General features: G+C 42.0%; 3 protein-coding genes across 12 annotated transcripts in view; 1 reads left to right on the top strand and 2 right to left on the bottom strand.

Moving 5' to 3' along the window:
- The window catches only part of IQGAP1 (IQ motif containing GTPase activating protein 1), a 63779-nt gene extending 59550 nt beyond the window's left edge, over positions 1–4229 (bottom strand). For all 3 annotated transcript variants that reach the window (XM_040570208.1, XM_040570211.1, XM_040570210.1), the window contains exons 1-2: positions 4080–4229; positions 2090–2189 (exon numbers count right to left, since the gene is read on the bottom strand). In XM_040570208.1, coding sequence (XP_040426142.1) covers positions 2090–2189; positions 4080–4131 — 152 coding nt within the window. In that variant the 5' untranslated portion in view covers positions 4132–4229. The remainder of the gene's footprint in view (positions 1–2089; positions 2190–4079) is intronic.
- A 7750-nt stretch (positions 4230–11979) lies between these two features.
- TUBGCP4 (tubulin gamma complex associated protein 4) lies at positions 11980–27499 on the top strand. Of its 5 annotated transcripts, XM_040570204.1 has the most exons (19): positions 11980–12280; positions 12352–12480; positions 13004–13126; positions 13635–13688; positions 14149–14205; positions 14807–14886; positions 15606–15807; positions 18382–18547; positions 20567–20691; positions 21355–21405; positions 21805–21910; positions 22264–22371; positions 22609–22747; positions 23190–23367; positions 24224–24358; positions 25538–25654; positions 26081–26220; positions 26505–26556; positions 27316–27499. In XM_040570204.1, exons 1-18 carry the CDS (start codon positions 12203–12205, stop codon positions 26515–26517), a joined length of 2001 nt encoding a protein of 666 aa, XP_040426138.1. In that variant the 5' UTR covers positions 11980–12202; the 3' UTR covers positions 26518–26556; positions 27316–27499. The 5 variants fall into 5 exon arrangements, with proteins under 5 accessions (XP_040426138.1, XP_040426140.1, XP_040426137.1 ...); XM_040570206.1 differs by lacking the exon at positions 25538–25654 and having other exon boundaries at positions 12068–12280; XM_040570203.1 differs by having other exon boundaries at positions 12068–12280; positions 26505–27499.
- Positions 27102–27686, bottom strand: part of TP53BP1 (tumor protein p53 binding protein 1) — a 49163-nt gene continuing 48578 nt past the window's right edge. For all 4 annotated transcript variants that reach the window (XM_040570201.1, XM_040570200.1, XM_040570199.1 and 1 more), the window contains one exon: positions 27102–27441. In XM_040570201.1, coding sequence (XP_040426135.1) covers positions 27254–27441 — 188 coding nt within the window. In that variant the 3' untranslated portion in view covers positions 27102–27253. The remainder of the gene's footprint in view (positions 27442–27686) is intronic.

Genomic DNA, 27686 nt, shown 5'->3' with positions numbered 1-27686 from the left:
GCTGAGGATGCTTGGGCCATCTGGTCTGGAGAAGAGGAGGTCAAGAGAGGACCTCATTGCTCCCTGCAGCTTCCTGAGGAGGGGAAGCGCAGAGGGAGGTGCTGGTCTCTGCTCCCTGATAACCCATGACAGGACATGTAGGAACAGCAGAAAGTCGTGCCACAGGAGGTCGGACTGGGCATTAGGAACAAATTTCTTTACCACGAGGGTGGTCAAACACTGGAACAGGCTCCCTAGAGAGGTGACTGATGTCCCTCCATGTCCGTCAGTGTTCAAGAGGCATTCAGACAATGCCCTCAATAATATGCTTTAACTTTTTGTTAGTCCTGAAGAGGTCAGACAGTTGGACTTGGTGATCTTTGTAGGTCCCTTCCAACTGAACTACTCCATTCTATAAAACGCTGCAGTGGAACACGTCTGTCTTGCTGGGGCAGACTTATACAGATGCTCCAAAATATATCACCAGTCAGAGGAAGAGAAAGTTTTCCGGCTCTTAACCCATACCATCTTTCAAATGACAGACAGAAGTATCGAGCAAGTTCTATTTAGAACACATTTTTACACGTTCCTTACTTTTCTGCTGCAACAGAAGTTACTTTCTGTGTCATACTGGATAGATTGCCTAGGTCTTTGTGAAAACAATAAAACTCTATGTTCACAATTCGTTTCTTGACTAATTACAAAATGCAAACTGAAACACTAGCATTATTTTCAAAAGTCTCGTAGGAGTCACTAACAGAAATATTACATCACCTCTTTTCCTTCAATCTTGTTCTTTAGAACTTGTCTTTAGTTGCAATCTCAGTTTCAACAGTCATTAAAAATTTCAGGTAAAAAAATTCAATTTATACAAAGGCATGAAAGGCATCTGTCAGGAAGGGAAAGGAATAGGCAAACTGGTCTGTCTCATTCCTATTCTCCACATACAGCATATAGGATTGAACGTTTGCAAGAAAGATTTCAAGAATATTAACAATAAGACTTCACAGATTTGTTTTTAATATTAGGTTTTTTTCCTTTAATAGCAAATACATAGCATCTACTATCTTCTGATCATACTTGCATTTTGTATGAAGTAATACAGCATACTTTCATGCTTACTAAACATGAAGATGACATAAAACCTACATACATGCTGGAGGCCAGGAATAAGTTCAACATTTTTTTCAACATACTAAGCAAAGGTCAGAAAAAATTTAATTCAGTAGTAATTAACACACTTAGGAAAACAAATGATTCCAGAAACACAGAACAGAGAACCAACTTCAGCAGCATCTCTTCAAGTAAAAGGGTAGCAACTCAGCAAAACTCTACCATTTGATACCGTTATGAAAATATTATACTGTAAATGCATGATACTAGCATATCTATCAGGATACACAAAACAATTCTTGTGCTAAGCATGCATATCAATGCCCCAGTTGGAAATTTTTCTCTGTTTTGGCACCACACTTCCAGAAAGACATGGAGTGAGCAGAGAGAAGAGAGAACAACCCAGGCAAAAGGACTACATACTTATTGAATAGGACCCACAGAGAAGTATGAAAGAGTTGGGTTTTCAGTCTAAAAAGTGCAAAAGGGAGACAACTTTACGTGTTTAAAGGGCTGCAGCTAAGAGGAAGAAAATAACCCATTCTCCACATCCATTGTCAAGTAGAAAGGTAATATTACAGCAAGACATACAAGTTACGTAACAGGGAACCCTTCCAGTGCTAAAAAACACTGAAGCACTAGAGCTATGGAGTCTTTGTCACAAGAAGATCTTTAAGAGTACGTTAGAAAAGGTTCCACATAAGGAACATGCTAGGCAGAGATGGTTTTTGTCTCCTTCAGGCAGAAAAACAGACTAGACAGTCAGGCGGACCACTTATTAGGGTAGGGGGGTTGGGTGTTTTGTTTGGTTACTGAGGTTTTTTTTGTTTGTTTCTTTGTAGGTGTTGTGGTGTGTTTTTTTTTTAATTCAATCTATATAGCCGCTCAGAAACACAGACAGGAGGTAAGTTGCAGCCAAATTATTCCCCTTACCAAATATCTTTTTTTTTTTTTTTTTTTTTAAATCACCAGAAATTTTAGTCCTTCTTATTCTTACCTCTTTGCTTCCTCCAGATGACAAAGGTATTCATAGGCTACATTCTGGCGTCGTCTTTCATCCATTTCCTCTGCTGTTAATCTCTCGTTATCCAAGACAGCTGCAAATAGTCAAAAACACATTCTCAGGTGGTTGAAGACTGAATGCAGCTAGACAGGCACACAAAAAATCATATCCAACCCTTCCCCCAGGAACTCACCACAGGTTTTGATTCAGAAAAATGAGGGACCAAACACACCTGATCTTTGCAAGCAACAGAAGAGACCTTGTTTCCTTACCCTTCCTCCCTCATCACATAAGTTTGACATCTTCCCTCTGTCTGATTTCCCCATTTGATTATGACCCCGCTTTTTCCCCACCTTCCACTGAGCAAAGTCCTCAATTTTCTTATTTTCTTCTAGCTTTGCCTTCCTCTTTCTCAAAAGCACATCAGTGACCACGTATGTCTCCACCTATCTTCTGTTTTAGTACTCAAAGACTAAGAAGGCTAACAGCATATTTTCATGTCAAATAATCTCTTCTATATTGTCATACTTCATCTCTAAAAAGATGGAAATGCTCATGATCCTTATTTGGAGGGGAATCTTTCAGATCCACAACCTGCATATCATCTTTTCATTAAGCTGAGGACCTACCTACGGGCATATGCCAAAATCTTTCAGATTCTATACGTTCAAAGCCTTGGTGATATAGCTTGTCCTTTCCACTCTTACAGCTAAGTACCTCATCCATGCTCTCATGAGGAAAAAAAAGCACATTTTTAGGTTTTACAGATCAACTTGACAAATAGGAAGTGTCTCATACCATTCTGTTAATCGAAGACTAGCTTACACCTAAAATACCTTAATAAAAAGAAAAAAAAAAACTGATGTGGTATCAACCATAGCATTTGGGATCAAGCAAGACCTTGGTTGAAATTGCAAAGCATCTCTCAGAAACCTGTCTGAAGTACCTCAGAAGCATCTTTGTGCTTCCATCAACCCCTCCCAAAGTTATAAAAAGCTGTCCCAAGCCACAGGGTAACATCTACTAGCAAGGGAAAGTTCCCTCTCCTCCCGATTCCCCCAGCTCCATCCTTCCTTTTAACAATAAACCGAGTGCGGAGCACACCGCCCCTTTCGCAGGACTCTACCTGCTGCTGCCCTCCCTGCCCACCCCAGGCCTCGCCGCGGCACGGTCGGCACCGCGCGGTCTGACCGGCTGTCGCTTACGCCATCTCCCATCCGCCTCACAGCCTTTTCCTCATTTTTACTCATTCTTGACGTGACAGCTTGCACAAGCAAGCATACATTTCAGAACCTTTGAGCTAAAGCCTCCCTCACCACAGTAAGCGTGTTTCCTAGGAAGTGAAGGCGTTCAATCTAAACGCTTCCGATCGCGCGTTTCGGATGGTATGTCAGGCACCTTTACCGAAACGAACAGGAAGGGACACGGAAGAGTCCGCCACCGCGGCGACTCGCCGCGCCCCTTCCCTGCCGAGACTCCACCACCGCCGCCGCGCCCCGTCCCGTCCCGTCCCGTCCCACCAGAGGCGCCCCCGCCCTGCCGTGCTCCCCTCCCCGCGGCGGACATCTTGGGCGAGGCGCGGAGCTCGCCCGCGGGAGGCGCGGGCACCCCCTGCACCGCGACGGCAGGAGAACGCCCCTGCGCTGCCCGCCCAGCACCTTCTCCCAGTGCTCTTTAGCGCCCGGGGAAGAGACGGCTGCCCCGGGAGAACTCGCGAGACCCTCGGCGCCCGCCCCGTGGGAGGCACGGCGGGCCGCGCCCAGGAGCCCTCGCACCCCGCCGGTGGGGCCCGCCGAGCCCGCAGGCCAGCCCCAGAACCGAGACCCCACGCTCTCCCCGTGCCTGCGGCGCCGCAGCCTCCGCTCTCAGCACCGGTCCCCGGGAAGGGACGGGCTGCGCAAGCCGGGCTGGGCGTCGCCGGGTAGGATGTTACTTGGCGGCCCCGCCGACTCCCGGACGCGAGCCTAGGAGCCCCAGTACTCACAGCCATAATGCGGCCGGGATATGGCCAGCCCGTCCACCTCCTCCGCCGCCATGGCGCTGCGCTGGACCAGGGCCGGCCGGGAGCAGGGCGCGGCTGTTCCTCTTCCTGCCGCACCGGGTGTGGCGGGGGAGGAGCCACCGCACCGCGCTCGCTCCCTCTCTCCCCGCCCCGGCCGCCTCCGCCAGCTTCATCCGCTGCCGTGGTCGGGGTGAGAGCCTTCCCCGTCTCGGCCGCCAGCTTGCCCCTCCTGCCAACCTTGTGGACTCAGTCCAGCCGGACTCAGCGACCGGCTCAGCGCAGCCCGTATCCTTCAGCCCTGCTGGAACTTCGGCCTGACCACTCGCAGAGCACTGTGTCCCCAGGGGCCCCACCCTGCCTGCCTCGGGGTCCCCCTCACAGGGGACCTGACTTTGTCCCACTTGTAGCACCCTGAGATTTCCTGTCAGTCCCACTGGTAATATTCAGCTAATCTCTGGCCTGTCAGCCCAGTTACACGGGATGCAGCCTAGGTCAAACCAGCCAGCACTCCACAACCACCAGGCCCAAAACTTCCAACCCTTACACACGCAGCACTGCCCTGCAAGCCCCAGTGGATACAATGCAGCCAGATAAAATCAGCCTTGACAGTTACCCCACCCCCCCCTTACATACACTCTGCCAGGCCAGGCTTACATAGGACCTCTTCTCTCACCCAGTGTCCCAGCCCCATCAGCCCTCCTTAAGAAAACTTGGCCCTGCTGGGCAAAGCTGTGCCCTTCTCCCTGAACCACCAATCTAACTGCTGGCTTCACCACAGTAGCTCACTTGAAATGTCAGCCACAGTTTGATGCCAAGTGCCCCAAAATCCTAGCATACAACAGCAGCAATATTCAGCAGCACTACCACAGGAAGTAATCACACCCACAAAGTCCCCTTAACCTCACTACGTGTTAGGCTCTCCTGTCACTCAGGAGTCAAAGTACTGAAGATGTCACTACATGTCCATTTCAATTAGTCCCATGAATTTTGCTGCCAGAGCATAAGCTTACTAGCAAAGCACAAATTAGGTAACTAGGTAGATCAATAGCATCCTTATCTCTATTAGGAAGAGCACCACCAACAGGGGATCCTTTCCCTCTACTCAGGGCTGGTAAAACCACATCTGGAGTGCTGGGCCCAGTTTCTGCTTCCTCAGCACAAGTAGGGCACTCAGCAACTGATATAGGGCTTGGAGGACAAAAAGCAACAGGCACAATGAAATTCAACAAAGACCATTTAAACATAAGAAGCATTTTTACTCTGAGGGTGGTCAAACACTGGAACTAGTAGCGGAATCCTTGAAGATACCCCAAACCTAACTAGGCAGAGTCCTGGACAACTTGCTCTAGTTGACTCTGTGCTGAGCAACTTAGGTTGGACTAGAGACTTCCAGAGGACCCCTCCAACCTCAACGACTCGAAGAATTCATGAAAAATGTTATTTACGTAAATTTAGGAATCTGTGAAAGAGAGACTAAACAAAAGCTGGTTCTGTTGATTAAGCGTTATATGCCACAGTTTAACAGTTACAGGAATAACTACACAGGTCAACACCAGACAAGATTTACAGAACTTTCAACTTTTCCCTGAAAGCAGCATCAGGCATTTTACTGGAGCAAGCGATATGCCCTCAGAATTTTAGATAAGTCTGACTTTAACTTTCAGGCTCATCTTTTTAACTGAACATATCTAATGTTGCCAAAGCAGCTATATATAAATGCTTTTACATCAGTAAGTGCTATATTCCTAGGACATTATGCTTATTGACTACTCCAAGAAAGAAGCACTTCCGCTGTTGAAAAAAATTTGTTTCTCCTGTAGACATGAGTTAAGTAGACAAAGAGGAAATATATAGGAAAAAAATAGCAAATTCTAAAGCATGTTTTAAATGATAGAATCAAAAAGGGGTTTAAGAAAGCCACATACAAACACAGTAACTATTGCATGTATTTAGATTTAGAAGTAATAAGAGTACCTGTAATTAGTTTTCTTGTGTATTTTGCCAAGATCGTGTGTGAAATGTAACAACGTACAGAGATTTTCAATTACCCGAGGGACATTTAAATTACTACCTTATCTGCTGAGGATGCTCACTAAATCTCCCAATTATATATATACACACATTGCACAAGTTTTATTAGCAGCTATACTGAATAAATGTAGTACCTCAAGGCTGCATGGTGTCAGGTGTATACATACTCCTGACAATTCACATTCAACTGCTCGTGTAAAATGTAAGCACATGAAACAAGTGTTTGTCAGTCTGCAACCTGTTTTTATATGGAATGCTCTAGTAAGTAGAAAGAAAACAAATGAGAAAAAGAATGTTTTCACAGTAAGATGCTGCTATTAGTAATGCTGATTCAGATATTTTGTAGATGTGCATTCCATCATCACAGAAGTTTCTGTGGAAAGAAATACAGAAAGATTTCAAAAAAAAAAAAAGTGATACAATTCTACATTCAGAGACTCTTGAAGCCTTTTCCAATTTGCCTCCCAAGTGGATGGATATCTTCTGCTATTTTTGTGTGTTTAGCTGGAACATATGGTCTTCAGAAGAGTGATAATCTCAACAGATGTTAAACATTCTCAAACTTTCTATACTATACATCTATGTGATAATGATTCAGAGACTGGTTCTCCTACAAAAAAAAAATCTTTAAACATTATTATTTTAGACTTGCGTCAAATTTTACTTATATTACACAAATAGTTTCAAAAGTTCAATCCAGTTGAATGTTTTCTTTTGCTTAAGTGTTCTTGCAGAGATAACACCTAACAGTTTGCTTGTACATGCACGTCTATCCAGAAGCACTGGGCTGACATATACCAACAGACTCTCAGAGCTATTCCCCTGCTTTCAGAGTCAACCACATTTATATAAGCCACACTCATAAACCCACCAAAATTCATCAGTCATCTTAGAATTAGTTTCCCAGAGCTCAGTATTCCAATGGGCATCGGTTCTACACCTTCTGTTAGGATATTTAGAAGACTTCCAAATTCCTACCTAAATTAATTCAGACAACACATACGAATTTGGGTTTTGTGTTAATATAGCCCCATTAGTTAAATGACTCTTCTCCCTTAGTGGTGTTTATTCCTAATGTGTTTCTAGAAAACAATTCCATCATTCAATCCATTTTCAGCCTTGGCTATGCATCTAAACCATAACAATATTCAAATTTCTATAGTCAACACAGAACATAATATTATCAGCTCTTTATTATCCAGAAAAAAAGGAAGGTTGGGGTAAAGCAAATCATATATACATTAGGCTTTAGGAATACATGGTCTCAATACCAAATGATTGAAAGATGGAACCATAGCATCAGTATTAAAAAGACCCGCTTTACAAACTGAGATCTTCGTAGATATAGAATTCCTGCAAATGCAGAAATCTGTGTGCATTCCTTCTTTAAAAAAGAAAAAAATATATAAAGAACATAAATAGGTACAGAAAAAGGCAACAGTGATTATCAGAACTACGGAATGGTTTTCATTTGAAGAGAAACAAACTAAATTAAGACTTCATGGTTAAGAAAAGAGGTAACTGGAAGGAGAGAAAAGGGGAAAGAAAGTGAGAATTTTATTTTCTCAAAAAATACAGAATAGGTAGTCACAAATTTAACTGTAAGAATGCAGTTTTAAACCAAACAGAAGGAAACGTAATTTTGAAGACCAAAAGAATAGACTCAAAAAGGAATTACATAAATTCACAAATGTTGATCAAAGGCAACTAAACGTGTGAACCTAAATGAAAGCTCAGGAAGATCATGTCACTGATTAAGAAGCGATCCCTTTCCAAGCGTGCCTTATTTGTGTTCCCCATCCCTCAGTATTCTCAGCTGACCAATATCAGACGTAGGGCATTGGGCTAAAGAGGCCTATGCTTTGATTCAGTTAACCTGGTTTTACCAAGAATGCAGGTAACGATCCCAAAGGAAAACAAATTTTCCTATTAAGTCATGTTAAAAGAGGCAAAAATGAACACAAGCAATACATTATTATTAATAAATGATGCCAACAATTTTGGAAGACTATAACACACATCATCTCCTAATCGAAACAAAGGGTTTATAATAAACAGTTACAGTTCTAATTTTTTTCATTGCATTACTGTACATGTGACTGCTTTGCAGTTATGAGAATAGACTTTAAACAATGTTTATATATAATCTATGGAGTGCAGAACTGGCTTTGTTCTGTTTTTATTCCCCTAAAAATCCTGTAATGTTGTTTTTACAGTCCAACAATCCTTCCTCAAAAAATAATCTTACACTTACTCTCTTCTCTAAGACCTATTCTGATAAGAAAGATAAAACAGTATTATTTCACATAATTGCAGATTCTGAATAAACCGCTTCAGAGTTATATTTCAACAGTTCCTTATAATGGCTCCACTGATTTAAGATCTCTGGTCTTTGTTACTGTCTTCATTAACCGCTGTTTGTTAGCATTTGTGTATCTGTGTGTTTGATCTATTGCCTCTCCTGTTGCTTGTCTTTTTTTTTTTTTTTTTTTTTAAGTGTTGAATATTTACTGGTCAGATAGCCTTACAAATAGCATTACAGAGATACCTATTTTTTCCTCTAGTTTTGAAATTTCAGCTATAATTTTTTTTTTTTTTTAAAGTAGTACTTGGCCTTAATGCCTAGTCATTAGTTCTTCCCTGATGAAATGAAGAGCTCCAAAATTCAGTCATTTCAGTCCTTTATTTAAACTACTATTACATGTTATTTTGAAGGCGTTTATTTGCCACTTCCTTTACAAGATAGATGTCTGTGAATGGTGCTGGGAAAAAAAAAGATTTTTAGAAAACCTGAAGATTCTGAAGCTGCAATTCTATAGTCACTTCAAGACAACCTAGCTACAGGCTATCACTGAAACAGAAGGAATCTCTAACCTCCTCTGTCCTCCTCCAAACAGTATAGTATATACAATTATTCCACCCGCCTTTCCAAAGTATTGAAAGGCCTTGCATTCCAAGAAAGACTGGGAAATAATAGCCTATTCAAACAGTTTTCCACTGAAGAATTTTTCAGACGTATCCTAATATCTAGCAAAATAAAGGCAGAAAATGGAGTAGGATCTGCTCTATGTTCCATTTAGCACTAAGAATTCCAAGTCATCACTTACTCTCTCTGTAGCACACATGGAACTGGCCCAGACTGCTGAAATAAAAATAACATCTAGTGCCACACTGCATCTTAGCAGCCTTCGTTCTGATGAATCTTCTCATCTTTATTAGCCATTTTTTCTTAATACTATTTTTTGCACTTCGTGTGTTTACAGACATATGTGACCTTTCCCTTTAGACCTCATTCATTCAAGATACGTTTAAATCTTATCCTCTATACCTGTAATAAGGTTTAGGTCCATATTCATTTTTGTTGTCTTCTCTAATTACCCAGTTTAGCTACATTCTCTGTTCCTACAGGCCCAGAATGCCCTGCATGAATCTGATGGAATTGCCCCAAATGACCCAGTATATGTTTTAAACACACATGCATATGTGTTATATATATATATATATACACACACACACACTTAGTGTGCACGTGTGTATATATACACATAAAATGCACGTATACAGCCAGCAGCTGCCTGGCACACAGCCCTGTATGCACACTGTCTGCAGGACTCCTCATGGAAGCCTAAGAGCAAGCGACAGACAAGGAGGAGCCCTAATCCTGCCCAGTCCTGCTATAGTCATGACATGCAGCTAAGACACAGCCACAGGCTGATGAAATAGCAGAGGAGCACTTACTCTTTGGAGGAAGGTGAGCAATCTCTCCACTGAATAACCACCATGAAAACCTCTCCTTTTCCCTGTGACAGTGCAACATGGGCAAGCTGGCAAAAACACTTGCTGAACTGCAAACACTGTGTACTTGTTTCCAAGCACCAGGTACAATTTCTTTCACTTGAAGCATCTGTGAGGTTCAGGGAAGCCTCACAGCTACCTGGAGAAAAGAAAACAACACTGTGCAATTCAAAATTAATTTTGTCTGTGGCACAGATATCCTCCCCCTCTTTTGTTTTTTAACTCCTTTTAATGCTTTTTTTTCTGTGCTTGTTCTCATGTAGCCTACCTACAAAGGCACTTTGAGAACCAATAAAGTAATTTAAGCCCTAACCAGACTACTATATTTAGCTGAACGCAAATGAGTGGGGATGGGCCACCCATTTACAGATTGTAAAGCAATGACCCAATGAGACATCTAGTCTGACCTATTCTGCAAACTGGCCACAGTACCTTACCAATACTCTCTATCAAGCCTGTAACTCTCACCATCAAATACGAAATTCCAATGACAAAAAAGCTACCATATCTCCGTTTAAATTGCTTTCATAATTAATTCTAGCTTTACCTTTAGTATGACTCACTTCCAACAAATCACTAACTCTACCTTCCCAAAAATTAGCTTCCCCCCACCCCTAACTGCAATAAGCAAATGTTCCCTCTGCTTTAATATATGTTACATCGTTTACTTCTGCCTTGTTCTCAAGAAAGACACCTGACAGTCTCACTTTTTGTGACTGAATGCTACTATAACCTTGATTTATGGCTTCAGAAGACTATTATGTTTAGATTCAAGAGTTCTCTATTAGATTAAATTAGTATGTATTTACATAAATAAATACATCATGTTATTAGCAATATACAGTATACCACTAAATTATATATTTGGCATTTACAGGTAAAGCATTCTGGGGTCAAATATTGAGCCATCACTCTCTACATATTTAACTATATATAATCTGACTATAGCATAATTAGCTTTACAATCGGTTAACAATCATAATTCAATTTAGTATTAATCATAAGCCACCTGTTAGCACAGAACTTTGATTCAGAAGCATGGATTGAACCAAAGCCTCTAACGAATACGGGAAGGACTGTGACTGATCTCAGCACCGCAAGATTGAAGCTAACAGTGCTAAACCTCAAATACAGCTTCTTAAAAGCAAGAGTATCACGTAGTTTTCCTGGCACAACTGCACACTGTGATATTTATGTCAATGATGAACAAATGCCTAGCCAAATTCCACAGTCTTTGTTCAGACAACAGAAGCTTTGTCAATATAAAGAGAATAGTTTTATTATATTGATACACAATAGAACAATACTGTTGGAGCTCCCAATATACACACAAAGATAGCTATAGGAAAATAAATGCATACACGTCAGAGAGGGTATTAAGAGACAAATTTTATTTAGAAAGTGAGGCTACGTACTAGGACATTTTTCTTCCCTGTAGGAACATAACACAAGAACTTTCTCCTACACAAAAGGGCACACTATGACAAGCTGATCACAAAGCAAACACATTTGGACAGTAAAGTTATGTATCTGTTCCAAATAATAAACATTACGCTTAACACTACTTTCTCCTGAATGAACGCATTATCAGTAAAAATGCACAGAAAGAAAAGCAATGAGGTTGCCCCTCAAGTTTCTTCTTCTCTAAGTTGAGAAAACCAAGTGACCCCAGCCACTCCTCACACATCCTCCTCTCTAAACCCTTCACCATCTCTGTTATAGTTTTATGCCCTTCTTATATTGTGATGCCCACAACTGTACACAGAACTCGAGGTGAGACCAACGTATATTAGGTGAGACCAAGGTCAAACTAACACGGATAGAACAATGACACGCATCCTAAGAAAACAATAAAGAAATTTGATAAGAAACGCAAAAAACAAAGATGAAAAAACAACCTAGAAGGTTGCGAGCTTGCTGCTGTCCTGGAAGGGACCTTCTGGATCAACACTTGCCATCACAACCACCCGAGTTACTCGACCATCCTCCTGCGGCCACGGCAAAGCGCCCCAGAAACGGAGAGGAGGGGACCGGACTAGCCCGGCCTCGTCAGCTGCTCCCGGTGACTCTTCTGGAAAGCCGGCGCGCTCGCCCATCCTCCCGTTATTTCCCGCGCCCGGCGGGGAGCCGCCCGCGGAGCGCACCCTGTCAACGGGCCGCAGAAGGCCACCGGCAGCCGCCGCCTCTCCCGCGGGCCCTCCGGCGGTCGCGGCGCAGACGCGCCCTTCCCGGCAGCCCTTGTACTTCTCCCGGCAGGCTGCGCGGCGGCGCGCGGCAGGATGATCCACGAGCTGCTGCTAGCGCTGAGCGGCTACCCGGGGGCGGCCTTCACCTGGAGCAAGCGCGGCGGCCTGCAGGTACGGCAGGGCCCGGCCCGGCCCGCCCCCGCGGCCCGCCCGCCCGCCCTCATCGCCGTCATTCCCCACAGGTGTCCCAGGAACTGCCCTTCTTGCACCCCAGCGAGACGAGCGTCCTGAACCGGCTCTGCCGTCTCGGCACCGACTACATCCGCTTCGCCGAATTCGTGGAGCAGTACACTGGGCACGTACAGCAGCAGGTGGGGCCGCCTCGCCGCGGTTTTCCCGGGGCGGGGCAGAGCTGAGCGGGTGCCAGTCCGCCCAAACCGCTCCGGGCACGGATGTGCGGCGGCACCGTTCTGCACTAGTTCCAACGAACGGGCTTTCTCGAACAGGGCTCCAGAAGGCTCCGTGTGGTGAAAGTGAAGGAGGGTCCGGAACAACCAATGTTGAAGGGTGGACTGAATGTAAAAATCTCAGTCCTGGGGAAACATAGCGTGGTAATTCGTGATCACTGGAGATTCACCAGGGTTTGTGGTGTACGAATAAGCACTGGAGTTACGGGTGGGTACATGTATGTGGGTAACCATTCGCAGCCCTTGCGTGCATACACGGAAGAGCTAAATGAAACTCTGCTGTTTCTTTTCCGGGCACTTTCTGGGGGGTTAAGGTGCATTTCAAGATGTTGTGATCGTTGGATGCTGGTGTAACGCTGCACAGAAATTCCATTACTCTTTAGACCTGCACTGTGGAGCTGATGTAGACTTTATTGTTTGCTTTTAGGACCATCATGTATCTCAGCAAAACCAGGGTGGATTACATGGGATTTATTTGCGAGCGTTCTGCACAGGTCTTGATTCAGTATTGCAGCCGTATCGACAAGCACTACTTGACCTTGAACAAGAGGTAAAGGAGAGAGAGTTGGAACAAGAGGCTGTCCTGCTGCTGACAGATTGTGGAAACTTGTCATTTCTGCAATTAATGGGCTACGTGGTAGTAGTTAAAGAGGCGACAAGATAGTTTTCTTTCCCCTTTAGGAATGGCTTCCAAATTATTCCTGTGAGGTGCCATTATAAATGACTGTTCATTCTAATAAGTAGTCAGTCCCCTTTATGTACAGTTCAGTAAGTGCCTCAACAGCCTCAGAGCCCATTGCTCTCTCAGACTATTGTGACTTCTGTTTTCAGTTGTGAAGGTTCTGATTAAATCCTTGGTGGCTTTGTAGCTGTTACACCTTGTGTACAGTCATTGTGCAGTGGTTTCATTAAAAGTTACAGCCTAAATGGGACATGACGCAAAAAAGATGGGGGGGGGGGGAAGCTGTGAGAACTAAGGGTATGGAATATAAAATCAAACCTGCTTTTTTACTTACCATAACTTATTTTAATTTTCATTAATTGCTTTGTTCTTACAGTTTTTGGCTGACCCACATCTTTCCATCTCACATGTTAATTATTCCTTGGACCAGGTATGTCATGTTAATAAACACGTAGTATTCTTCGGTTACTCCTTCCGCTCTGTGATATGTCTAATGAGAACGTGGGTGGGATAAACAAAGTTTATTCTTTCATGTCATGTCATTTCTCTTTAATGCCTCCAAATTTGTAGTCCCTAGTCACGTTTAGAGGATTACTTGCACTTTAACACATATCTTAGTTTTTTCACTTTTACCCTTGCATATTCCTCGCTGCTTGTGCTTAGTCTGAACTACAGCTGGGATACAGTAATTTAGTGCATCTTGATCCAGGTGAGGGAATGTATTCTTTCCAGTGATTTTCAGGTCACAGAATGGTTTTCAATTTGTGGGGAAAGCATGATGATGGCTTGGTTAAATTAGTGTAATCAGCTGCTGTCCGCACTTACCCAATCATAATTTCTCTCTCCCTTGCATAGCAAACTAATTCAACATTTTGTTCCTTGTTCTGCAGTTTCAGTTACTCTTCCCATCTGTAATGGTCGTGGTGGAACAGATCAAGACTCAGAAGGTACAGTAAAATTGTACCCAGACTCTCTTAACAAGTTTCTTCTTTAGCTGATAAAGTATCTTCTGACCTCACACCACAACTGAATGCTAGGAAAGAATCTGTTTCAGTAATGGGTGCCTCATTCCTAGTACTACTCTAAGTATTGAATGTTTCACAAATCCATTTACACTCGATTTAACTCTCTTTTCTGTTTCATTATTAGTAAGATCTTGGACGGATTTTCTAATCACAGCACATTTCAAAACACAAGATGCTGCTAATTGGACTTTCTTCTTTTCTGAGCCTGTTTTCTCTCCCACCCTCACCTGAGTCTAAAAAAAAAAAAAAAAAAAAAAAAGAAGGAGGAGGCTAATGTTTTCAATGTCCAGAGAGGTTTAGTTTTTGTTAAGCGAAACTTTTGAGAAAAAACTTGGGTGTACAGCCTCACATAGGCTCACAAAGGTCATCACCTCTTTTTTCGCTGTATAGAGTGTGTTTCATCTCTTTCCATCAGATTTGTGCAATTTTTCTTGTTAGCTGGAAGTGTAGTGTTTTAATCATTTGAAAAGTTTAATACAGATCCAAATAATAGACCTAGTCTAAATGCTTTTTCTTTCTGCAGATTCATGGATGTCAGATATTGGAAACCGTCCACAAACATAGCTGTGGGGGGTTGCCTCCTGTTCGCAGTGCTCTTGAAAAGTACGTAGATGCAATAAAACTATTTAATTCTTAAGTAGTAACTGGAGTTAGTGTCAGTGTGTTATCTTTCTTGTAAAAGCAGATAATACTTCTCAAAACAAGCCTGCATGATCTAGAAATAGGAGTAGCATGCAGGGCAAATTGTCACAGTCCCCGTTACCTATCTAAAGCAGGTTCATGGCAGGAATTAAGGCTTTCTCCATACTTTCTATTTTTGGGTATCTTACTGAGGTATCACTTAGGGTTGAGGAAAGTTCAGATCCTATGTTTTTTCTTCTTTTGAAGTCTACATGAAATGTTTTCCATTTAGCAGACCTATCACTCTCTTTTTCCATCCTTCAGGAAGATACATTTCACTGGGTGGATGTTGCTATGTTTTTCTGTCTTTGATGAGAAAGTCATGGCCATTGGCTCTTAAAGGATAATTCTTTTCAGTGTTCACGCTGAAATAGTAATTGAGTAGAAACAGCAAAACTGGGAAGCCACTGCAAACTTCCTTATACTTACGGCAATCAAGCATTTCTCTCTACAGAAGCCACATGTTCACAGGATATATTTGCTGCATTGTTTTTTTGAGTGATCAGTTCATCTTTCTCTGATTTAAAAAAAAAAAAAAATCCGTGTTAGATATTTAACTAACTGGACTTACCAGAATGAGGTACATTGAGGTTTTCATTACTGCATGCAGAAACCCACTGTCTTATTTCTCTTGATCTCAGGATTCTGGCTGTGTGTCATGGAGTCATGTATAAGCAGCTATCTGCCTGGATGCTACATGGATTGCTACTAGACCAACATGAAGAGTTCTTTATCAAACAGGGCCCCTCTACTGGAAATGTCCCTGGCCAACCTGAAGATGATGATGATGACCTAGGAATTGGGGGACTTACAGGAAAACAGCTACGAGAGCTGCAGGACTTGGTAAGGCTGCAAGTCATGGCTTGGCACCTTTGTTCCTTAGGTAACTAAAGAGGAAATGTATTATCTTGTTTCAGTGCAAACTATGCTGGACTGGTCATTATTGAGATCTGGTGTACTGGGTCTGACAGAAATGCAGTTCACTTTCCCCACAAAACAGCACTGATATTACACCAGTATTTTGGCAATTGCTAAACAGTGCTGGCACAGCATCAATACTTTCTCCAACCCCCTCAAAGCCAGTAGGCTGGGGGTGGGCAAGAGGTGTGGGGAGGAGACATTGCCAGGGCAGATGACCTAAACTGACCAAAGGCATACTCCATACCATATGACTTCACACTTGGCAATAAAAGCTGAGGAAGGGGAAAGAGAAGGGGGGTGGGGGGAGTCTTGTTAGGAAAACATCTGTCCTCCTGAAAAACTGCGATGCATATTGAGGCCCTGTTTTACAAGACATGGCCAAACATTGCTCGGTGATGGGATGTTAAAAATAATTGTTTTCTCTCTCTTTGCTTCAGTGTAGCCTTTTTTTTTTCTTTCTTTTCCCTCTTTTTTTCCCCTTAATTAAATTGTCCTTATCTCAATCTGTGTGCCTTTTTAATTTTTTTTTTTCCCTCTTCCTATTAGAAGGGGAGTGAGAGTCGGTGTGGTGGAATTTAGCTGCCCATCAGGGTGAAACCACCACACCTGGTAGGATGGCAAATCAACAGAATATTGTCATAGGTTGCAGCTAGGCATAACGAAGAGAGACATATTGGTGGGCATAGCTGGATAATCTTGAAGCAGAAAGCCATATTGATAGAATCTGTGTAGACACTGGTGTCAAGTAATTTCAAGTGTGGTACTCACCCTGCTCGACTCTTTTCTGATTCCTTAGTCAACTCTTTGCTTTTCTCAACCTGGACATAGATGATAGCATGAACAATTGCAGGGGAAAGAGTGTAAGAAGCTTTGGTGTTGAGTTGATTTGCACCCTTTCTAGTGGTAGCTGGCTCACGTACCTATTTTGCACAACCATTGGTGCAAATCAGAGTGCAAATGTTACTTAACAGGGTAATGCCATTGACACTACTGGCGAAAAAATTGCTAAGGAATAGTCAAGAGACTGCTAAGAACATGTCCAGGGTGCTAAGTTAGGCAAGGGGGCAGCCTGCCAGAATACTGGTGAAATGCATTAACTCCTCATATAGATGGCATACCATTAAATTGCTCTGGTGCAAAGCAGCTTTCCCAATGGAGTGATCTTCCACGCTTCGTGCATCTGAATATTTTTCACATCAGGTGCTAGTGAGGAACCACTCTGTAAATTCACATTTTCTAGTTTACCGTGAGAAAACATTTAATGGGCACCAATGGTGTTAGTTTGTTGCGTGTAACTCCAGCTGTGAATGCATAAAAGATTCATCCCCATTACAACCTGCCTTGCATAATTATTAAGTGCCTTGTATAAACAGTCTTTGCTGAGGAAAGACTATACACAGTCAAAAACAAGGAAAAACTTCAAAAGACAACAGAAAATCAGTCATTTTACTGTATTGGATGTATGATCTATGTGAAAATTGGTAAGTCTTCTAGATCCCTGGTGGCAAATGTTGGCACATCAAGAAGATAACAAGAGAGCCTAACTGAATCTCTTGTTCAGTATTATTGACAATTGACGTTGGCTGTTCTGTCACATAGTAAAATAAGAAACCCTTGGTGCTGATGGGATAGACCAAATCAAAATTCTTGGGTATTTCCGCATCTAAAAGTGTCAGAAGAATCTTAAGAATTGCCAAGCTGTTAACATCTATATACAAACTCATACTGAACTCTCCTATTAAAATGAAGAATTAATTCCCAAAACAAACGTTCTCAAAAATTTGGTAGAATAGTGTTTTTTGATTATGGTCTAATCAACCTAATTCTCCAATACCCAGAAAACCAAATGAACTAATCAGTATTGCTATGATTGCTTCTCTGAAAGAAAATATAGCATCTCTACTTGGAGTTCTAATATTTACTTATACCTTCAGAAGGAAGTTAATAACATACTGTGCCTTTGAAAAACATTTTGGAGGAAGTAACTGAGAAAATTCATATATACAAGCCTTCAGATCCTTAAGCTGTCTATTCACTAGTGGAGGTATTTGTGTTTGTGCATCTGTACCACAAATGTTCAAGTTGTGCTAAAACATAGGAATAGGGATAGAGGAGGATTATTTTTGCTAATGCTAATTAACATTTTTATGGCAGCAAAAAACTAATGTGATGCACTTAAAAGAATAATTCCTTTTGCTGTTGTGGCATTATCCTTTGGGAGAGCCAATTTACTGCTGTTCAACAAAGGCTGCACTTCATTTTTTCCCACTACCCCCCTTTCCGATGAAAACAACATCTTCTGTAGGGAGATCTGCTAGTATGCCAGAAGTAGAAAGAAGTTTACAGCCTTATTGAAATTAGGCAGACCAGATCTGCTACTTTTCTGGTTGCTTTTAATGTGCTCTGTTTATTTTTCAAAAATTTTAAGCCAGGTTTTCTCAACCTTTTGTTTCTTTTTCCTTGTGCTCTTTATCTTTTCCCTGGGGTCTCTGACAGCGCTTGATTGAGGAGGAGAACATGTTAGCTCCATCTTTAAAACAGTTTTCTCTGCGAGTGGAAATGCTGCCATCATACATTCCTGTGCGGGTTGCTGAGAAAATCTTGTTTGTAGGAGAATCCGTACAGATGTTTGAGAATCAAAATGTTAACCTGACCAGAAAAGGTAAGAAACCTCTTTCTTGTTTTCTTTGTTCACCTGTGAATGACTGACGAGTATCTTCCAAAATGTTGTATGAATGAATTCCTTAACAGTTGCTGACGATCAGCTGATATTCTTCAGAAAGTATGCAGGTCAGAGCAGTGGTCCCAGTGTTCTGCCTCAAAGTGCTAGGGAAGGATGTAAGAACAGAATGAATAAAAAACACTCTTCAAACATCGGTTCCAAGTTTCCAGCAACAAGTCACCATGTGTTTTACTCTGAATAAATAAAGCTATTGTAAATGTCATGTTGCCTTTTCAGTTTGTATCCCTGTCCCTGAAGGGTGCAAACAGGCACAGGGGCACGTCTGGCTCTGAGTATGTATGTTGCAGGATGTGTCAAAGGATCACAGAATCGTTAGGGTTGGAAAAGATTCTATGATTCTATGATCTGCCAGAGGGTAGGAAGGCCCTGCAGAGGGACCTGGACAGGTTGGATCGATGGGCAGAGGCCAATGGGATGAGGTTCAACACGGCAAAGTGCCGGGTCCTGCACTTTGGTCACAACGACCCAATGCAGCACTACAGGCTTGGGGCAGAGTGGCTGGAAAGCAGTGCAGAGGAAAAGGATTTGGGGACGTTGGTGAACGCTCACCTGAACATGAGCCAGCAGTGTGCCCAGGTGGCCAAGAAGGCCAATGGCATCCTGGCTTGTATCAGGAATAGTGCAGCCAGCAGGGCCAGGGAGGTGATTGTCCCGCTGTACTCGGCTCTGGTGAGGCCGCACCTTGAGTATTGTGTTCAGTTTTGGGCCCCTCACTACAAGAAAGGCATTGAGGACCTGGAGCGTGTCCAGAGAACAGCTACAAAGCTGGTGAAGGGCCTGGAACACAAGTCCTATGAGGAGTGGCTGAGGGAACTGGAGAAAGTCTGGAGAAGAGGAGGCTCGGGGAGACCTTATTGCTTTCTACAACTACCCGAAAGGAAGTTGTGGGGAGCTGGGGGTCGGCCTGTTCTCGCAGATAACTAGCGATAGGACAAGAGGGAACGGCCTCAAGTTGCGCCAGGGGAGGCTCAGGTTTGAAATTAGGAGAAATTTCTTCTCAGAAAGAGTGGTCAGGCATTGGAATGGGTTGCCCAGGGAGGTTGCTGGAGTCACTGTCCCTGGGGGGCATTTAAGGAAAGGTTGGACGTGATGCTTAGGGACATGATTTAGTGGGTGATATTGGTGGTAGGGGGATGGTTGGACCAGATGATCTTGGAGGTCTTTTCCAACCTTAATGATTCTATGGTTCTAGGATTAGAATCCAGCCATGAATAGGAGAGATTCATTACAAGATGGTCCTAGAAGTGGCTGGGGAAGACAAATGATCAAGATGGAGTCTCAAAGACAGCAAAACAAAGACAATTCCAGCTAGTGATTTTCTCTGAGAGACTGATAAGTTTACATTGGAAGATGGTTTTGGAAATATACTACATTAAGTGGGAAGGACTGATGTGGAGTCTCTATCTTTAACTTCTGTGTGCAAAAATACTTAAGTGACTTTAACGATATTGCAAAGAACAAAGGACCAATTGAATCGGACTGTTTTTTTGCGTTCGGAGAGGCAGGAAGAAGAGTAGTTTTAAAAATAATAATAAATCCCCAAGTCCAAGCAGTAGGATAAAATTGAAAGGGACAGGGTATGTGGAGAACCAAACCAACGGATTAACACGGCAGAAAAGTTCGGGGTTCAACAACACAGCTCAATCCTAGAAAAAGGGCTGTTTGTTTGTGTAGAAAATCTTTTCCTTCTTTTTCTGCTCTCTGAATCTTGTTTTTCTACTCTGATACTAGAGCACTGTCACATCAAGTGTCTGTACTGTAATGGTACTTGCAGTACTAATCTTGTACTTTGAGGCCTCCCCAAGTTCCCATTCCTCTTCTCAGACATAAGAGAGTGCTTTCTGAACAGCCTCTCTGACCCACTGTACTGGAAGGGGTCTGCAATTTTCCGAATGGTATTCCTTAGTATTGTCCAAAACACTTTTCTTACTTGCACAGGCTCCATCCTAAAAAACCAGGAGGACACTTTTGCAGCAGAACTACACCGACTCAAGCAGCAACCACTCTTTAGTTTGGTGGACTTTGAATCTGTGGTTGACTGGATACGGAGCACTGTTGCTGAGGTAAGGATCCTAGGACGGATAACTATACAGGCTGGGGAGCTTTTGAGTTTTGTGAATGACCAGAAGAAGGGAAGAACTTTACAATCAGTGATTACACAGGAGCGCGGAGGCTGCAGGTAGCTTTCAGGTTCCTGTGGGGCTCAGAGTGTTGTATTACTCCAAATTCTAATGATAAAAGGACACTAACAAATACCAGTCATTTGCAAGGAGAAAAGCAGGGAATTTGTATGTAATGGTGGTTTCACTTGTGAAGACTTTGTAACTTCATACCGTGCTTTTGATGTAACAGTTGGCCTTTTACTTAGACAAATGTTTTGCATTGGTGCTTTTTTTTTTTTTAATTTGGAAAAATACCAAAAACTGGAGAAGACGGGGAGCTTAGAGAAGTGAGAATATAACTAGGATGGAAATGAATTCATAAGACTTTGCTTATTTTTGACATGAGGCTTCATGTTTTTTGCTGGTATGCATCAGCAGTGTTCTAATTAGTAGCATGGGTTGACTTCACAGGAGTTTTAGTGTGCTCTTGTATTTTATATGGGTGCTTTTTTGTATGCATCAAAAGTATTTTAAGACAGCTACTGATCTTATTTAATGGGTTTAGATAAATCTGAGAAGCGGTTTCTTGTGTTTTGTTTGTTGACTTGCTTGTTTCTTCGCTAGCATCTTTGGAAACTGATGGTGGAGGAATCTGATTTACTAGGACAACTGAAGGTAATACCACTGCTAGCTTGTTCTTGCTAAAGCAGCTTAAAATTAGTGGTGTGGGGTTCTTTTTGTTTTTTAATGGCTATTCCCCCAGTAAATTCTTTACTGTCTTAGGCTTTGCATTTTCTTCTTTTAGGTAAAGCTATTTTCATTTTCCAGATCTCAGGAATGAGTGCAGTGATAGAACTTGGTCAGACAGAGTTAGAGGGGTATGTTTATGTGGTTTTGTGGTTTGCATCTTGAAGCAAGGCATTGTAAACCTTTTGGGCACTGGCTGACTTTCAGAGCTCTCCAGCTGTTTTGAAATGGCAGAAGTTGTCTAATAATAAAATTGTTATCGGTTAGGACACCTAGTATTTCTGTTAGGTTTTTGATATGCTTATATACAAAAACTTATCTCCACAGATTATAAAAGACTTTTATCTTTTGGGAAGAGGTGAGCTGTTTCAGGCTTTCATTGACACTGCACAGCACATGTTAAAAACACCACCTACGGCTGTAACTGAACATGGTGAGTGCTGCTTATTCACGTACAAACTATCCTCTCTATGGTACGGTAGGCAGATGGTTAGCTATGTCCAATACAAAAGAGCTCCCCATCTTATCCTCTAAATGTCTTCATTAGCTTTGAAAGAGCAGCACTTCTGAATTAAATTGTCCCACAGAGAGGGTAAAAAAAAACATCTTTTAGAAACTTTCAGATGGCAGGTTTCTCTCCATATCTGTGAGTGGAACTAAATGAAAAGAGTAGAAATAGTGCATCACTGTTGCCTTTTGTCCCTGCATAAATAATGAATGAATGCACAATTAGCACTAGCTGCAACATCATGAGTATTGGATAACTGTGCTCTCTCTCTCTGTCAGATGTCAATGTTGCATTTCAGCAGTCTGCTCATAAGGTACTGTTAGATGATGACAACCTTCTCCCTCTGCTTCACTTGACCATTGAGTATCATGGAAAGGAGCATAAAGGTATCTACTTGCATTTTTAGTAATGAGTTAAGAAGAAATATGACGATCTTGTTTTCAACTCTTATTAATTACCCTTCTTTGGAGTCAAAAAAAAATATTAAATCTGTTCCCTTCACAGCCCTTCGTGATGGCCTAGCTTGCTTTTGCTCTTCTCATTCTGTTCTCTCCCCTTTTCGTCCTTCTGTGGGCTGCCTTGATGGAGAGGAAGAGTTAATTCAGTACCATATTTGTTTTCAGATACTCCTCAGGCTCGTGAAGGGCCTACCCGGGAGTTATCTCCACGTGAAGCCCCTGCATCTGGCTGGGCAGCTCTGGGCCTTTCTTACAAAGTTCAGTGGCCACTGCACATTCTCTTTACTCCTGCTGTTTTGGAGAAGTAAGTACTAGGTGTGGTCTTTGTCTACGTCTGTAGGTTCCCTGATCTCAGAGACTCATTTTTTCCCCCTTCTCCTGAGAGAAAGGTAGATCTGTAACACTGTAGCTTGCTCCCTGAAACTTAAAATTACTCTTTCCACTTAGTCATATTGAAGGTACACTTGTTACTAGCGACAGTAAGATCCTGGCAGATCTGTCAACAAAATAGATCTGTCAAACTTTGACAGCTTTTCTCTGCTTATGGTGAAATTACTTTGTACTTTTTAGGTCAATAACCAATACAAGTAGAAACCTGTTATTCTGAGATGGGCTATTTCCTGATCTACCCTATTGGCAAACAATCGCATCCCATTTCTTCTTCCAGTCTTGCACTGTTACCTTCTCCAGTACCTGTACCCAAGGAAGAGTTCCATCTTCAACAACTTCATATTTTTTGACTGTAGGTACAATGTTGTGTTCAAATATCTGCTAAGCGTGCGACGGGTCCAGGCTGAGCTACAACACTGCTGGGCTCTCCAGATGCAACGCAAACACCTGAAATCTAACAGAACTGATGCCATCAAGTGGCGTCTGAGGGACCACATGGCTTTCCTTGTGGACAATCTTCAGTATTATCTGCAGGTCAGGATTATACAGAATATTAAACCCGTATCAGTTAATCAGGAACTGGCAGAAATTCATGGTGGGAGCACTGAAGTCCTAAGCTAAAACTTATCTCTGAGTTTCCAGATTCAGTGCTACAATTATAGGGTTTTTTTGGTTGTTTGAATCAGTAGAGTTTTTGAGTGTTAATAGAAATGCAAATGTTACGGCTCTCAAGTGCTACTAAGCATTTGTGAGAGGCCCTGCTCATCCCTGAAGTTGCATCATTAAGGTACCATCCTGTCTTCTTCCCTTGCCCTGTTAACTGAGCTCTAATTTAAGTTCATTTTTATCTAAGAATTGAAAGAAGCTGTACTCTTGACCTTTTGAAGTTAAAAAGAGACGTTTCAAATCTAAACACTAGTTAGTAGCAGCATAATTTTGTGAGAATCAATTTAATAGCAACAACAGCTGAATTGAGGGGGTTCGACTTTCTAGCTACAGTAACTTGGCTGAGCTGTTCCACTGCAGCCTTTGCTCTGAGTCTCCAGATAGCATCTCCCAGTGTAAAATTCAGAAATGACGACAAATAATTGTTTACACATTAGCTGTACATTTTTGCACTAGTTAATCTTAAAGAAAGTGACCAATTTCTTTTGTATTTAGGTAATACTTAAGCATCTATTTTTCCTCCCTTATATTATTGTTACTATTGTTGTATATAGGTCTCCATTCAGGGGGCGGAGAGAAGGTGATGCTCAGCCTCTTAATCTAAGGGTAGCAATAGGGAGAGTAAGTTTCTTAATTAAAACTTTTAGCTGGTCTGAGGTACTCCTTATTCCTCATAAAGGAGGATACTAATGAGATTTTTTTTTTTTTTTTACATATCCATCAGGTGGATGTACTGGAATCTCAGTTCTCACAGCTTCTCCAGCAGATAAATGCCACACGAGATTTTGAGAGTATTAGACTGGCTCATGACCATTTCTTAAGTAATCTGTTGGCTCAGTCTTTCATCCTCCTAAAGCCTGTAAGTAGTTCTTCACTTTTTTTCAACGAGTTCTCCAGTTGCCCCAGGAAGTAGCTTTGCAAACAGATTAGACAAACAATCTCTTCAAAAAACAGATCAGTGGTAATCTCCTGCGGACTACAGACTGCAATTCTAAGAATAAAGCAGGTATAAACTAGAAGAGATAAGTGAATTAAGATGACTTCAGTTACAGTTGGTGGGAGTGGATGCTACATTCCTGGCAGTTTTAAATCAAGGTTATTGTGGTGATCAATTTGCCTTAACTTGAAAAGCAAAAAAATGTTGCTGTATTTTTCTCACAGGCAATTTCATTAAAGAGGTACCAATTAGCATAGTGCTGGGAGCTGTATTCCTGAGGGGCTCACACAGAAATGCATTGGCTAGGGAAAAAAAATTCCAGGTCTCAAACTTTAGGAGGATAAAACTACTTCAGATGTTCCACAGTGGACTTCAAGGATGTTCTTATATTGTTATTCTAGTCAAAAGTATATTAAAATGTTGCTTCTATTTTTATCAAATATGTAGCCTTACAGAAAACATCTAGAAAGACGGTTGGTGCCAATGAGACTCCGTGATACCCTGGGTCTTGTCTCTTTCATTATTTTGCTCAGTCTTTGAAGTAGTAACATACTAAATTTTCCAATCTGGAACTTATAAATGTTCCAGTAGTCATGCCATGTGAGGCATTTAGGCTTTTTCTTAACATTCCTGAATGCAAATTACCTTGCCCAATTGATATAAGACATTCCAAGTTTAGCGAGCAGTGGAACTAAGCCCTTGAACTACATCTCTTGCTGTTCTTTAGTCTTAGTCTCAACCTTGAAGCTGCAGAGGTGGCCTGCTGGTTGGATAGGATAGCCAATGATCAACTTCTGGGCCTACGCTGATGGCTGGTAGACTGATGCCAACGACTGTTTCCCCAGTGATCTCTGCAAAATGTGGTTGTTTTGGGGGTAGAGGACGAGGGGAGAAGATGTAGAAGATGGTGCAAGTTCTATTTCATTAGGGAAAAAGGCCTTACAATGCTACAGCTGCTTTATCATCTTCCTTACTGATCGTTTAAAAACACGGTATTAGTAACATCTTAAGTTATGAATGCTGCAACTTCTTAGATACTAAAAATGTTCTCTGGGGCTGAGCTGCATTTAACTGCTGTCTTGTACTTCTTATTCCATGCAGGTTTTCCACTGCTTAAATGAAATTCTAGATCTTTGTCATAGTTTTTGTTCTCTGGTGAGTCAGAATCTGGGCCCATTAGATGAGCGGGGAGCTGCACAACTCAGTATTCTGGTGAAGGTGAATCTATATTTATATGTACGTGTTTGTCTCCCATGCAGATATCTGGCTAAATAGTCATCTTGGCTTTAAACTTACTTTTGTTCTACAGCTGTTAAGCTGAGATGAGACTTTCTGTATGAGTGCAGTAACTTTAATTAGTCAAAACTCCTGGGTAGAAAAACTACGTATGCACAGAGGGGAAGAATGTGGGCAGTTACGCAGAAATCACTCTATTGAATAGAAAGGAGGTGTACATTAGATTGTACCTTTCCCCCTCCTTTTGGATACCCAACACCTAATAATTCTTGTGGCTGACAACTTACCTTATAGTGGACCGCAAGCATCAGTTCTTCTGCAGTGATTTTCTTCTTCAGGCTGTTACATGTTTAGGCAGGACAAAGAGCTTTCTCAGCATGCCTTGAAATGACCTCCTGTAATTTGCAGGGATTCAGTCGTCAGTCATCACTGCTCTTCAAGATTCTCTCTAGTGTTCGAAACCACCAGATAAACTCTGACCTAGCTCAGCTGCTACTACGCTTGGATTATAACAAATACTACACCCAGGCTGGAGGAACCTTGGGCAGGTAGGAGTATCTTCAGGGATGCTCACAGAATTATTATGACACCTGAAACAAAGTGATCTAAATGATCGTGATTTTTATCATTTAAGCAATAATTATTAGAAGCAAAACATTGCTAATACCAAGACAGAAAAGTAATAGAGCCAGAATGATTTGACGTACAGTTTTCATGTGCTTTTTCCCCTGCAGAATTTTACCTGCTATTTAATGTTGGCTGAAAAATGGTGATGTGGGTTGGTAGAGGGAGCTCCTTTCAATGTAGCTAATACAGTATCCTTCTCTTGCAGTTTTGGAGTTTGAACACCAAGACCTTTTCTTCAGACTGTGACCAACAGTAAGGCAAGCAATGATGCCTCTGGTGCTCTTGGAATTTTTTCCTTGTAGTTGGCGCTTGCCTGATGAACCACTGTTTAAGTGGCACTTCCTGCCAATTCTGTACAATTGCCTATTGAGTGCAGAAAGCTTTTTCTTTTACGCTGAACTAGTAAAACCATGCTTTCTGCAGCTCTGCATCTACTTATAAATGCTTCTAGGGAGGCAGTCTGTGCTTCTTCTGAAAGCGGAGAAAAAACAAGAATTATGATGTCAGAATTGCAGTATCTTAACTGGAGCTGGGCTATGATCCTTTGCAAGCTGGAATATGGAGGAAGTAGTCTGTTGTTCTCGACTATGACTGAAGTTTTGGCTGTCTTCAGAACTTCCACTTGTGCAATAAACTGACTTACAGGAGACAGTGTCTGCTAATCAAATACATACTTCTCTGTAAATGAAACAACTGCAATAGCAATTCGAGGTAAATTGGGAGGATCGAAGGAGCGGATTTGAAGAATTTCCCTCAGCTGAGCGAGGCACATAAATCCAGATAAAACGGGAGATCCAGTAGCTACCACAAGAGATTGAACATTTATTTTATGATAAAAGTTCAGCAGATAAAACTATATACAGTAATCCATGCACACTGTCCAATTACACAAACATTTAAAATCTGATTAAAACAAGTCTGCACAACAGTGGGACAGCAGGACAAAGTTTCAGTTTAGTGGGGGACATAGTCATGTTTATATTTCGGATGCTTGTTGTAGCCTACTCTCTCCCCAGAAATAAGGCTCTGGATCACCCACTCCTGCGAGACAACAGGCAGACGTAATGCTTCTGCACACTTCAAGACAACAGCTGGGCAGGAAAAGTCAGTCACCACCACATCATAAACACCCAAAGCAATATCTGCACAGGAGGAAAGAGGCATCGGTCAGGTTAAATAAAAGAAAAAGGATCTTTCCTTTTAGCAGCAGATCAGTGTGTTTCACTACTATGGATTTCTCTACCACCCAGTCTCTCTCATTCCTAGCCCATGAATTCTCTTTGTTAGAAGACATGCTCTATAGCAAACCTGACCTTGCAGGTACATTTGCTCTAGTCCAAACAGAAATTAACAGAAAACTAGTAGCCAAGATTACAGGCAGGAGTAG

Source organism: Cygnus olor, chromosome 11, assembly GCF_009769625.2.
Source record: "Cygnus olor isolate bCygOlo1 chromosome 11, bCygOlo1.pri.v2, whole genome shotgun sequence".
Classification (NCBI taxonomy): domain Eukaryota; kingdom Metazoa; phylum Chordata; class Aves; order Anseriformes; family Anatidae; genus Cygnus; species Cygnus olor.
The sequence above is the reverse complement of the archived record's forward strand: the minus strand, read 5'-3'. Positions and strand labels throughout refer to the sequence as shown.

Coding starts and splice junctions, on each gene's coding strand:
- TUBGCP4 (XM_040570204.1), top strand. CDS start 12,203: ATGATCCACGAGCTGCTGCTAGCGCTGAGCGGCTACCCGGGGGCGGCC. Junction 20,692..21,354: donor TACGGAGCACTGTTGCTGAG/GTAAGGATCCTA, acceptor TTTCTTCGCTAG/CATCTTTGGAAACTGATGGT. Junction 21,406..21,804: donor ATTTACTAGGACAACTGAAG/GTAATACCACTG, acceptor TTATCTCCACAG/ATTATAAAAGACTTTTATCT.